This window comes from Panicum hallii, chromosome 7 (genome assembly GCF_002211085.1).
Source record: "Panicum hallii strain FIL2 chromosome 7, PHallii_v3.1, whole genome shotgun sequence".
In the NCBI taxonomy this organism is placed as follows: domain Eukaryota; kingdom Viridiplantae; phylum Streptophyta; class Magnoliopsida; order Poales; family Poaceae; genus Panicum; species Panicum hallii.
In genome coordinates, this window is record NC_038048.1 from 33,687,400 (window position 1) to 33,698,725 (window position 11,326).

Sequence of the window (11,326 nt, forward strand, 5' to 3'; positions counted from 1 at the left end):
TGGGTTTGCAGACCAATCCTGTACCAACTTGCAGAACTTCTTTGTCGGTCTTTGGATCCATCGTCCTGACATGACCATTATGATGTGGCTCCCCCTGATCTCTTATCGTCTACAGTCAAGTCTCCTCTTACTTACTACTCAAATTACACATGTCCTTGTCTCCTAGATTGACTTTACAGCAACTTTAAGACAGAAAGAAACTGAGTATCTTTATTCAACTTTTATATTATACAATATTTCTCCATTCCATTCTATGGCTAAATTTCAAAGTATAATTTTACTTCTTTCGCGTATAACTAAAGCTTAATTGTGCTCCTTATACAAGGATAGTTAATTGTGCCCATTATTTTCCCAGGCAGTTAATTGTGCTCAAATCACAACATGATTAGAGTCCATGTATGTTACCTCAGCTCCCTCAGCCAGTTTGAAGTGCACTCTCGCACCTGATTCGCTTCGAAAAGTCTGAAGTGTACTAAACAAGGTACAAAGATAATTATATCTCGCGAGCATTTTCACGCAGCAGTGGGCCACCATATTTTCGCCTCATCTCTAACAAAGAAATCATGAAAGGAATGAAAAGACCTTCCTACCGCTCGGATTTTATGCATAAACCAGCTACTGGTGATCCATGGCCAATAATTAATGATGGAACAAAATGCACCAAGGAAATATTGTCCAACTCAAGCACCGAGGAGGGCCCACATAGCCTCATCTACCTACAAGCCACTTCTTACCACTAGGGCTTCAGCTGTTAGCACATCAAGATTCAAGGAGGAGGTCGTACCAGTTTGCCTATGTTATTGTTCACGTTCATCAAACAACCAATCCGTATTAACTTTCATCCATCCTGGGGCTCCGGGCGGTGGATGATCATCACTCCTGAGCTCCATAGGCAGCATCTCCTCCACTCCACCCGACTAGCCACATGCTTTACTGCAGCCATGGGATCCCATTCCCATCGCTCACCATGTGTGGATCTATATAAGGGGCTACACCGAACAGACAACACCCCCCCCCCCCAAAAAAAAAGGTCACAGCCATGCCAATTAGGTTGGTATTTATCATGATGGTCTTGTTTGGAGACATAACAATCCTTCTCAATTAATATAAGTGAGGGGGCTGTTAAGAGGGTTTGCTGGAGTTGCTCTAATATAAGTGTGTTTTATTCAACAATCCGTGTTTTTCTTTCCTTTTTGTGAAGAAATGAAGCCACTCAAATCATATCAAAAAGTTCTCCGAGCGACAGATAACAACTCAAAATCATAGACGATGACATTGTCCTAAGATTATTATTAACGTACCCATCGTGCCGATGCAAATCACTTTGGAAAAAGCTGAGAGAGCTACTAGTGCTGCTCGATGTGATTGATTCGGATCACGAGGAGTCACCACAGACAACGACAATGAGACGAGTGCAGTTTGTCCATATATTCGGATAGTCATTACTCCCTTCCCTCCGTAAAGGAGTTCACTTTTAGTTTTGTTCTAACTAAAACTATCTGCATTTTTTTACTAAGTTTATACTAAAAGAGTGTTAATATTTGTGACATCGCTCAATCAGATAGATAAAAAATGTAAAAAAAAAAGAAATTCCTCCTCTGGTTCACTAGTTGGCTGATCCATCATCGACCATGTGGACCTAGCATTTTCCGGCCAGCCCGCCCGCCTCGGGCCCCACCTGTGTTCTGTCTCCCGGTTCTGGATTTCCCCAACTGGACAACGCGACTGGTCCAGACGTCCAGTCCGGCCCGCAGCACGCGCAAATCCTGCACTGCACACGCATCACCATCATGGGAGGAGGGTCGGAATGATCGGTCCGTGGGGCCCCGCCCTGACGGGGAACGGCGGAAAGGCGAGCGAGAGCTACGCGAGATTCGTCTGCGCTGCGTCCGTCGCGTCCGTCGGCTACAGTGAGCGGTCCACGGAAAAGCAGGTGCTGCCGTGGTGGTCCTCCCGTCCCCGTCGTGACGGCAAATCGCCGGTGCGTGTGAACGGAATCGTCGGAGCCCCGAGCCAAACGGACACCGGCGTGCGCCCTGTCACTGGCCGTACAGCTTGCTCCCATGTCGTTCTGTTCTGTCCCCGCGTGGTTACAGGAAGGAAAAGTCGCATGGCGAAGCTTTTGTGTCTCTAGCGGCTGTGCGCGGCTGCCGAAGCAATGGATGCATGCGGTTTCTTATGAAGGATACGATTGTGATTACGGTGCCTCACCAGTATTTATCCATTCGACCAGCGCTTCAATATCCTACGGTAGATCTGAGATCTCTTCTCCAGCAGTATCAGCTCCTCTGTTTGATCCCGTTAAAACTAGAAAGTAGAGAGTAGAATGGAATAAATAAATAATTTATTGATTGAGTGAATGAATAGTGTGATTACATATTTATACATGGTAAAAGGGTTTATCCAAAGGACATGTCTCTTGAGGGTTCATACCCCTTTGCGAAAGGTCCAAAACCTTTTGTGAAAGGTCATGTCTATCTACTAAGAGATATCTCTCTGTAGAGGGGTGCAAACTAATTGATCACTGGTAAACTTAATTCTAACACTCCCCCTTTGATCAATTAGCTCCTTATATGCTTCATGTAATCTTTGTTCAATCATCCTTCATTATTGTATGGGAAACACTTCTCCAAAAACTCTGTGGGAAAAATCTGAGGAGAAACCAAATTGTATATTAATATGCTATTAAAACTCCTCTAAAACCTAGTGGGAAAATAAGAGAAAATGATAGAGTTTTCTCATCGCAAACTCATGAGAAAACTTTGAAAGGAGAAAATCATAAAAAAGTTAAGAGATCAATAATCATAATTTGTGGATCATAATCGAATAACCTCCCTCAAAACCTAATGAGAAAATATGAGAAGGAATAATATCTTTGATACCCTCTTAAAAATTCTTATAGGAAAAACAGAAGATATGACATCCAATATATCTTGAATATCACCTTTAAAAACCCCGATGATGAAAATAGGAGATACGACATATATTTTTGTATTGATATTGCCTCATTAAAACCTTTATAAGAAACCGTTCTGAGGAAAAACTCATATAGGAAAAAAGAGTACAATATGATGTTTGAATAGGTTATAACTTAAGGAGAGTCTCCTCTAAGCCTTGCAAAAATTAAAGTACTTGCATACTGATTTCAGAATTATATTTCTAGAATATAGTTGTTGGTAATACCTTTGTGAGAGAAATTCACAAAATTATCTTATAATTCAATTTTGCAAGATGTTAAGCAATATGTTTAGTAATACTGCTTTCGTATAATCTTTTATCATCTAAGCAATACAAATTGTATTATCCTTATAGATAATATAAGTGATTTGAAAGAATCACAATTAATCATTCAGTGAAGCTATGTATATCCATGTAATTCTTCGGAATGATAGGTGAAGTTACCATTACAATTTATTTTCATAACTCCAATAAAATTTTTACTATGATAGCATCAGTAAATAGTCTTGCAATATGAGAATTAGTTAGCTAGCGCCTTGGTATCTCACTTGGCACATCATGATTTATTCATAATAAATCAAAACCTTTCGCTATCATTTGATATCTATGGATATCCTTCTTGACTCCCACCTATACGGTGTTATTGAGTTGCCCTATTGTGATCTATAGCAAAATATCTACAAATGCAGTATTAGACCTGTTGCAATTTGTAGGACATATAAGCGCTTTGATGGCACTAAGTATGTCATCCGACGGTCCTTATGGAAAATGATCCATCTTTAGGGATTGACTGACTACAAGTGTTGATGGATATAATCTTCCAATATTATTTAAATATTGGTGTACAATATCAATTCTATATTGGTAAACTAATGTTCCTGCTTAAGTTGTAGACTTAAGTATAGTTTGGTTGTACCCAAATTTTATCTCAAAATCCATCTTAAAATGATTGCTTGCTTGTTTGTGTGTTGAGATGATAAAATTAATTTTGAAATTTCTTTATAGACACACATATGCAATTATAATAATTGGAGTATTCCTTGTATGGAAGATACTCACTTGGTTAGTTGTACCATATCAACTCAACCTTTTCAAGTCCCCATGACTTGAGTTATACACAATATATGTTGCGACTTCAATTTCAGTTTAGAAAACAAAATCCATTGTATATATGAATCTATCAAATTCATTTGATTTGCCAATGATCTGAATATAGGAATATTATTTTCACACATACCATGCGGGTATGTTGCTCACTCTCTAAGTGAAACTATGTACTACAAGCTCTCGCTATTTCACCAACTTGCTTTCATAAAAAATGCATTATGAGAAGATATTTCTATCCTGAATACTTCTCACTATTGAACGAAAACACTTCTCCCTAATTGTCATCTTTGATTTGACCGATCCGAGTGTTTCGACACTCTGCCTAGGACTTTTGGTCTTGATCCAGCTTATGACAATTTTGATAAGGAATATATGTCGACAATTTGTGGTCTTTGTACGATTGATTCGATGGAACCAACAATATAGCTTGTGAAAATATACACCCTCTAGAACTCTATCCCATTTCCCACGATGATGGCGTTAGGGTGTTCCATTGATCCAGTGCCTGAATTTATGTGCACAAATACTGGGCTTTTGAATGTTATACAACATTTATAGACTTTGGATTTGAATATCCAGAAAGTGTCTAAGAACATGCATGATGTTGATTCGCATTTACTATCTTAGAGGATCTCTCCCCTATTAACTTCCATAGAAGCTTGAAATAAGCTATATTACCAGAGTTCTCCCCTCTTATTTTAACCTGGGGGATGAGTGATTTGTTAGGTATTTTCACTCTTTCTGATACATTATCAGTAGAGATCGGATGTGATGACACTTTTGATGAGTAAATGCATGTGACAAACTATTTGTAATGTGTTACAAATATAAGATGTTCTGAACTATAGTTCAGATATTCTTTGGTGTGTACGTGGATCTGAGGGTTGAATTTGTATACCATTCACTTTGAATTTCTGGCATTATATATGTAGCAGTGAAAAACAAGCGCCAATGGTCGAAACATTAAAGTATACCTGTATGCCGTGGACATCATCTGGTGACTCCCATCTTTCTAGTTCTACTTGTTCATGGCCTGAGCATCAAAATGTTAAGGTCCTGTTCTTCGTGTTTATCTTCAAAATTCTTTCGAATCAGGGCTAAATAAAATAGGCGTCCATTCTTCTTTTGTGGCCAATTCAGTTCTTAGTTCCGTGAAGGAGACCGGCATCATCGATGGATGCAGGCTGTTCTTGGAGATGTTATCGCCGGCCTTCGTGCTTCTCTTTGTTGTTGCTGCCGGCAAGTAGCTGCCGATCTTCCAGTCTTCTTTCTACCGAGCGTATCGTTGGCGAGCCGCCGACGTTCATCCGGTCTTTTTCCTTGATCGTCGTTGATCTTCTTGTTTGTTTGTATGGCCATGGTGTTGCAGATCGTTGCCATTCTTGATGCTTGTGCCTGGATGCCCGTGGCGTTGCTGTGATGGCCGTTGTGCCTCCGTTTTCTTGCAGATGAGTTCGCCGTTCATAATGGTTGACGGGGCCGCCGATCTTTCCTCTCTCTCTCTGTTCTTGCGATGGATGCCGGTGGTCTCCCATTCTTGTAGATGTTCTCTGCGAGTTTCTCTTTGTGACCGGACTCAGCGATTCTGAGCATGCGTGGCTGTCGGTGAGGCGAGCGGCACTCCGGCGACAACGAAGCCTCGTCGTGGCTGATATGCATGCGGTGATGGTAAATGGCAGCGTCGGAACACATGATGCCGTAGCACCGATTCTTCTCTTCTTCTTCGCTTTCTCTTGCGCTTAGGGAAGAGCGTGCTGATAACGTGTTAAAACTAGAAAGTAGAGTAGGATGGAATGAACAAATGATTCATTTATTAATTAAATAAACAGTGTAATTACATATTTATACATGGTGAAAGGGTGAATATTTCGTGAAAGATCATATCTACCTACTAAAATATGTCTCTTCCTAAAAAGGTGCAAACTAATAGATCCAATCCGCTTCAGCGGCCTTTGTCCGCAAGTAGAGGCAGGGAGAGCATTCGCGGGGCGCCCTCGATGTCCCTCTCGATTCGCTACGCGATGGTCCAATAGCACGGCCATGTCCATGTGGGCCTCACATTGATCCGGTCCCAGAAGCGTACCGTATCTCGTCGTCCGCTCGAGCCGTTGCTTTGCGAGGGCCGAGGTGTACGGATCGACCGATGCGATTCTTTTTTAATGGCGACGCCGAGTTATCTGGCCCACCTCGCTAGATTATTGCTTGGTCTGTTGGCACTTGGCAGAGATAGTAAAAGAGTATTCGTCATGTACTCACGCACGAAGAAATAGAAGGCAATTGTTCGTCATCTCCATCAAGTCGATCGGGCACTCAGCCATGTGCACGTCAGTGGCCCAGAGCTGATGATGACATTGTTAATCAGCCTTGTTGCTGTACGTCACCGACAACCTAACCTTAACCTAGGCGAGCCCTGCAGCGAGCGAGCTTCCCCTGCTTCTGCTTGCGCACAACAGCTAGCGCAAAGTCCCGCGCAGCATGTGAACCCATGGTTTGCGAGTCCAACCGGGCGTGCCCGATTGTTTAAGAGATTGGACACTGTGACTGATCGATGGATGGCGCTAGGTACCCTATCTATCACGAGCCCTGTGTGTTTGGACTTTGGCGCTGAAACTTTCAGGTCCCGGAGGCATCATCCACAGTGATCTGATCTCACATGGACACGGCGAGCAGCGGCAACGGGTACACTGTCACGGCAAGTGGTACCGCCAGCGCGCACGGCATGTTTCGCGGCGGGTTACTGGCAGGGCACGCGACGATGGACACCATGGACGCGATGGATTAGCGAGTCGCTGTCGTGCTTGTGTGCTGCCCAAACTTTTTTTGAATTACACTAGCAGCCAGACCTGATGCTAGATGTTGTCTCTAGCCATAAACATTCAGCAGCCCTTGACCCTTTGGCACTGTGATAAACAAAAACTGATTTACCATTCCTGCGGGCCTCATTTCTGCAGCAGCATTAGGTTCAGTTCAGAGTAGTAACATTCCGAACTCCTCTCTCGTGCCCCGTTGCCCTTTTCTCCATAGAACCTCTCCTTCCCAGGATGCCGTGCTTTGCACAGGCACCTTGCCAAATTATTGGAGCGCGGACGGCGTTGGGCGCGTGGCACTCGAGTGGAGAGAAAGCTGGAGCCCTCCTCGCCTGACTTGGCAAGTGGGAGGAGGCCGGCCGTTGCCCTCCGCGCCTCCACGGGAGAGCACGGCACGCCTCAGGAGAAGAGGACGTGAAGCGAGCCGTTCTTGCTGGCCGCGCAGACGGGGCACGCGTCCACGCCGGGCTCGCACGCGCGGCACAGGCACAGGTGCCGGCACGGGAGCAGCAGCACGCTCGCCTCGCCGCCGCCGCACGACCTGCACGACGTCTTCGACCCGGACGACGCAGCACCGTCCTCGTCGGAGCCGTCCGCGGCCGCCGCCGGCGCCTCGAAGCAGCACGACCGCGCGTCCTCGGCGTCGCCCTCGCAGCCACCGGCGGCCGCGCGGGGCGGCTGCAGGAGCTGCTCCAGCGTGGCGCGGAGGCCGGCCGCGACGGCCTCGTGGCTCCTGGCGACGCCCATCCACGCCTGGCACTCAGCGTCCGCCTGCCGGGCCTTCTCCTCCAGCTCCGCGTTGCGGCGGAGCGCGCGCCCCGCCTCGGCCTCCGCCGCGCGCAGCCGCCCCGACGCGGCGCGGCCCGCGGCGGCCAGCAGCGCACGGGCGTGCCTCCGCCGCGCCTCCTCCAGCCCCGCGCGCATCCTCTCTGCCTGCACGTCACCGAATCGAAAGCACCGCGGATCAAACACCATCCCGTCCCATCCAATCAAGAACTCGATTTCAACCAATCGCCAATCACAAATCCTCGATCGAACAGGCCCCTACCTCGAGTCTTACGAGCGCGTCGATCTCCACGCCCTGGTGCTGCATCCACGCCACAAGGCCCCGCGAGACGCTCGCGCCATTATTCGCCGCCCTCCCGCTGGTGGACGCCGCGCCGGAGCTCACCGCCCTGCTCCGCACGTCGACGACTGGTGGAACTGTCACAACACCCTCCATCCCCACTCCTGCTGGAGGCATAACCACCCGCTGATCGTCCAAGAAACACCCCGCCGCTGGCGCCTCCGCCGCCGCGAGGCGCGGCCGTTTCCTCGGCACGAAGCCGTAGTTGCAGGCGAGATCGCTGCGCGGGAGGTCGCCGAGCACCGTGGTGTCCCGAGGCCACGCCGGCGACGTCGGCGCGCACCCGGCGCACTCGTCCAAGAACAGGGAGCCACCGCCCACCGCAGCCGGGAAGCCATGGGAGAAGTGCCGCGCCTGCACAGCCATGGCGAGCGCAAGGGACGCGCTGGGTGGGAATCGATGGGCAAGGCAGTTGGATGGCCCTGGCCTGGTTGGTTTGGCTATATATATACTGCCACGGTTAGGGAAGCCATGACAAGCAACCGTGACTCGAGGGCGTGCGGCCGGGCGGGGAAGACACGGCGGCAGCCAAACAACACGTCGGCGTCGGCGCGGCGGATGCGATCGGAGCGAGCGCGACAAAAGCGGGCTCGCTTTCGACCAGCCCGGCCGCCGGGCGTGGTGGACCGTGAACGCCGTTCTTTGCTTTAGCGCCTAGCGGGTAGCGCCATGAACTCATGATGCATAGCCGTAGGTGTAGAGATGTGGCGAACGCGACGTTGAATCTGGCGGGCTTGGGCGGTGGTCCGGCTGCCGGATGGATATGATGCCATGATGGGGCGGCCATTCCATGTTTCATGGTCTGTGCGGTCGTCTAGCGCCCAAGCAGCTAGCTAGTGCCTGGAATTTGGATAGGCATCACAGGCCTACAGTTTCCATGTGGAGGGCTTTTTTTTTCACCTTTAGATTGCGACTGTGCAATTCCTGTGTGGCTGTATAATTCCGCGCTCTATAATGATAGCTAGCTTAGAGCAAGTTTAATAGATGAGCCAAGTACTTGGCTATTAGACAAACCAACTCACCGTATTAGAGAGCCGAGGCATACAGCAGTAGACTCATACTTGTCTCTAATAAATTCATTAATATTTTCTATTACGGCTGTTGGTCCCACTTCTATCCCATCCTATCTCTCTCTCTCTCTCTCTCTCTCTCTCTCTCTCTCTCTCCTGTTCTTTTTACTCACCATTGGATAGCAGGTACTCCACAGTCTTGGTCCACCACACTCTGATGGCCGGGGAACCGTTCAACAGATGCTTCCGCACGCTGCATTACTGTTCACGGCCGATGGGTTCCTCAAGCTCTGAATGGTGAATGCCATGGCCTCCGGAGAACGCCAATCGAGCGTTCAAGGCTTGAATCTCTCGAGACGCTCTGCGGGATACAAAACCCGGATCATCATGCAGGCACGTTCAACGACAACGGTTGGCAGGTTTGGAAAGAGGTTGTGATTAGCCGTACCTGACGCTCTCATAATTAACTCCCTCCATATCATGGGTCAGGCTCATACAGAGGTGGTGCTAGTGGTACAGCACGGCACGGTAGTGGCCTCCTGCCTCCCACATGGAACTGGCAGCCGCACCATCTGATGATGAGGGATCAGTGAGTGAGCTAGGCATCTTTTTGGATCAGGGATCGTGATCGAATTCAGCGCCGGAAATTACCACCATAAGCAGCCTGGCCGTACGAACTCGCACTTTGGTTAGCGCCCGGCCGGTCCCCGGCGGCCGCGCCATTCTGAGCGAACGTGAAAGCACCAAAGGCGCTGCAACGTGCAGGGCGCTCCAGCCTCCGGGGCGCGCGGCTGCGCTGCTCAACCGTCCTGCCCCGGAGGTGGGCGCGGCGAGCCGGCCGGCCGGCGACTGCAGCACGGCGGCACGCGGTTAGTCTGTCCTCGCCAACTTCATGGCGCGCCGCGCGCCGGCCATGCATGTCCTCAGCGACTGAGCGACACCGCCTCCATCATCCACCCGTCTCGTGCAGCGCCAGTCGATGGCGGCAGACGCATCAAGCCCGCAACCGATGCATGTGCAGCGGCGGCCGCCGCCGGCGGGGATCAGGACCACCGATCGACGCGCACTCACAGGCGCGGCGCGATTTCATCAGGAATCGCTAGCTACTCGATCCTACGCGCAGACGACGGCTCCAGGCCGCTCCTGACAGTACGTGTGCGGCGGGCTGTAGCGCAGCGCCGCCTGGCCCGGCCGTTGCCCGTAGTCTGGTACCTCTGCCGCCTTGCTGACGACTCGTCCCTACTGTAGCAGGGTAGCTGGTTGGCTACGACGACTGTTCTGTTATATTTTACCCCCGCCGATCCGGAATCTGCCGTGCAAGCACTAGTAAACTTTACCATTACCACTGCCAACTAGTAACACTTTCCTGTGCAAACGCCGTGCAGCGTGCAACGGCAGCAGCAGCAAGGGAGAGCGAGGGCCCCGGTCAGATCGGCCATGCACCGCCATGGCGCCATAGTATTGAACAGCTAGCACTAGCAGCTGCTTGTCGGATGCGGCTGCAAGTAGGCGTGGACGCCTTCACATTTCGGTGCTTAAGCGCCGCGCAGCTGCAGCAGCAGGGGACCAGGTCATACACAGTTGCTTTGCTGCTAGTTTTTTTTTTGAAACAAATTGCTTTGCTGCTAGTGCGAGCGGGCTAGCGGCACTGTTCAGATCCAATGACGCGTGAATGGCTCCCGCCCGTAGTATGTGCAGTGCAAAAGGCCAAAGAGGTAAGGTTATTTGTAGTCTGCTAGTAGTAGTAACAACGACAACGGTGGCAGCAGTAAGCAGTGACCATTTCTGAAGAAGAACGGCAGAGCAAGCAAAAGCCTGTCCTGATAAAGGTCGCTACATGCCTACATGTGCATGTACAGATGATGTATTACCAGTTTACCACAGTAGCAGACTAGCACCCTTTATCATGAAAAGACAATGAGCCCTACTAGATAATAAAATTAGTACATGCGAAAAGAAACATTGATCGCATACCTCCATGGCGCCACAGGAAAATATTCAAGATTTTATTCAAGTATTTGTGGCGAAAATATTGGAGCCTTTTATTCACGATGGAAAAATAGGAGGATCACCAGACTGGATCACTATTTCTGGTACGTCCATAGACTCGGTACTAATATTCCTTTGTTACTGCCCCTTCTACTTCAAATTATATGTTATTTTAGATTTTTTAATATATAGGATTTGCTATACAACTAGATATACACTATATCTAGATATATAATAGAACCTATATATTTTGAAAAATCAAAATGATATCTAATTTGAAACGGAGGGAGTATTAAACATCTGAGCTGTGGTCATACCTACTCTTTTTC

General features: G+C 48.6%; 1 protein-coding gene across 1 annotated transcript; it reads right to left on the minus strand.

Moving 5' to 3' along the window:
• Positions 1-6,863: 6,863 nt before the first annotated feature.
• On the minus strand, positions 6,864-9,593 carry LOC112901579 (probable BOI-related E3 ubiquitin-protein ligase 3). The gene is made up of 2 exons (XM_025970520.1): positions 7,921-9,593; positions 6,864-7,805 (listed from the first exon to the last, which is right to left on the minus strand). The coding sequence occupies exons 1-2, from the start codon at positions 8,362-8,364 to the stop codon at positions 7,272-7,274; spliced, it is 978 nt and encodes a 325-aa protein (XP_025826305.1). The 5' UTR covers positions 8,365-9,593; the 3' UTR covers positions 6,864-7,271.
• Positions 9,594-11,326: the final 1,733 nt, after the last annotated feature.

Bases quoted from the DNA above. Each gene is read 5' to 3' on its own strand.
- LOC112901579 (XM_025970520.1), bottom strand. From the start codon at position 8,364: ATGGCTGTGCAGGCGCGGCACTTCTCCCATGGCTTCCCGGCTGCGGTG. The intron at 7,806-7,920 runs GTAGGGGCCTGT...GGTGACGTGCAG, and splicing joins ACGCGCTCGTAAGACTCGAG to GCAGAGAGGATGCGCGCGGG.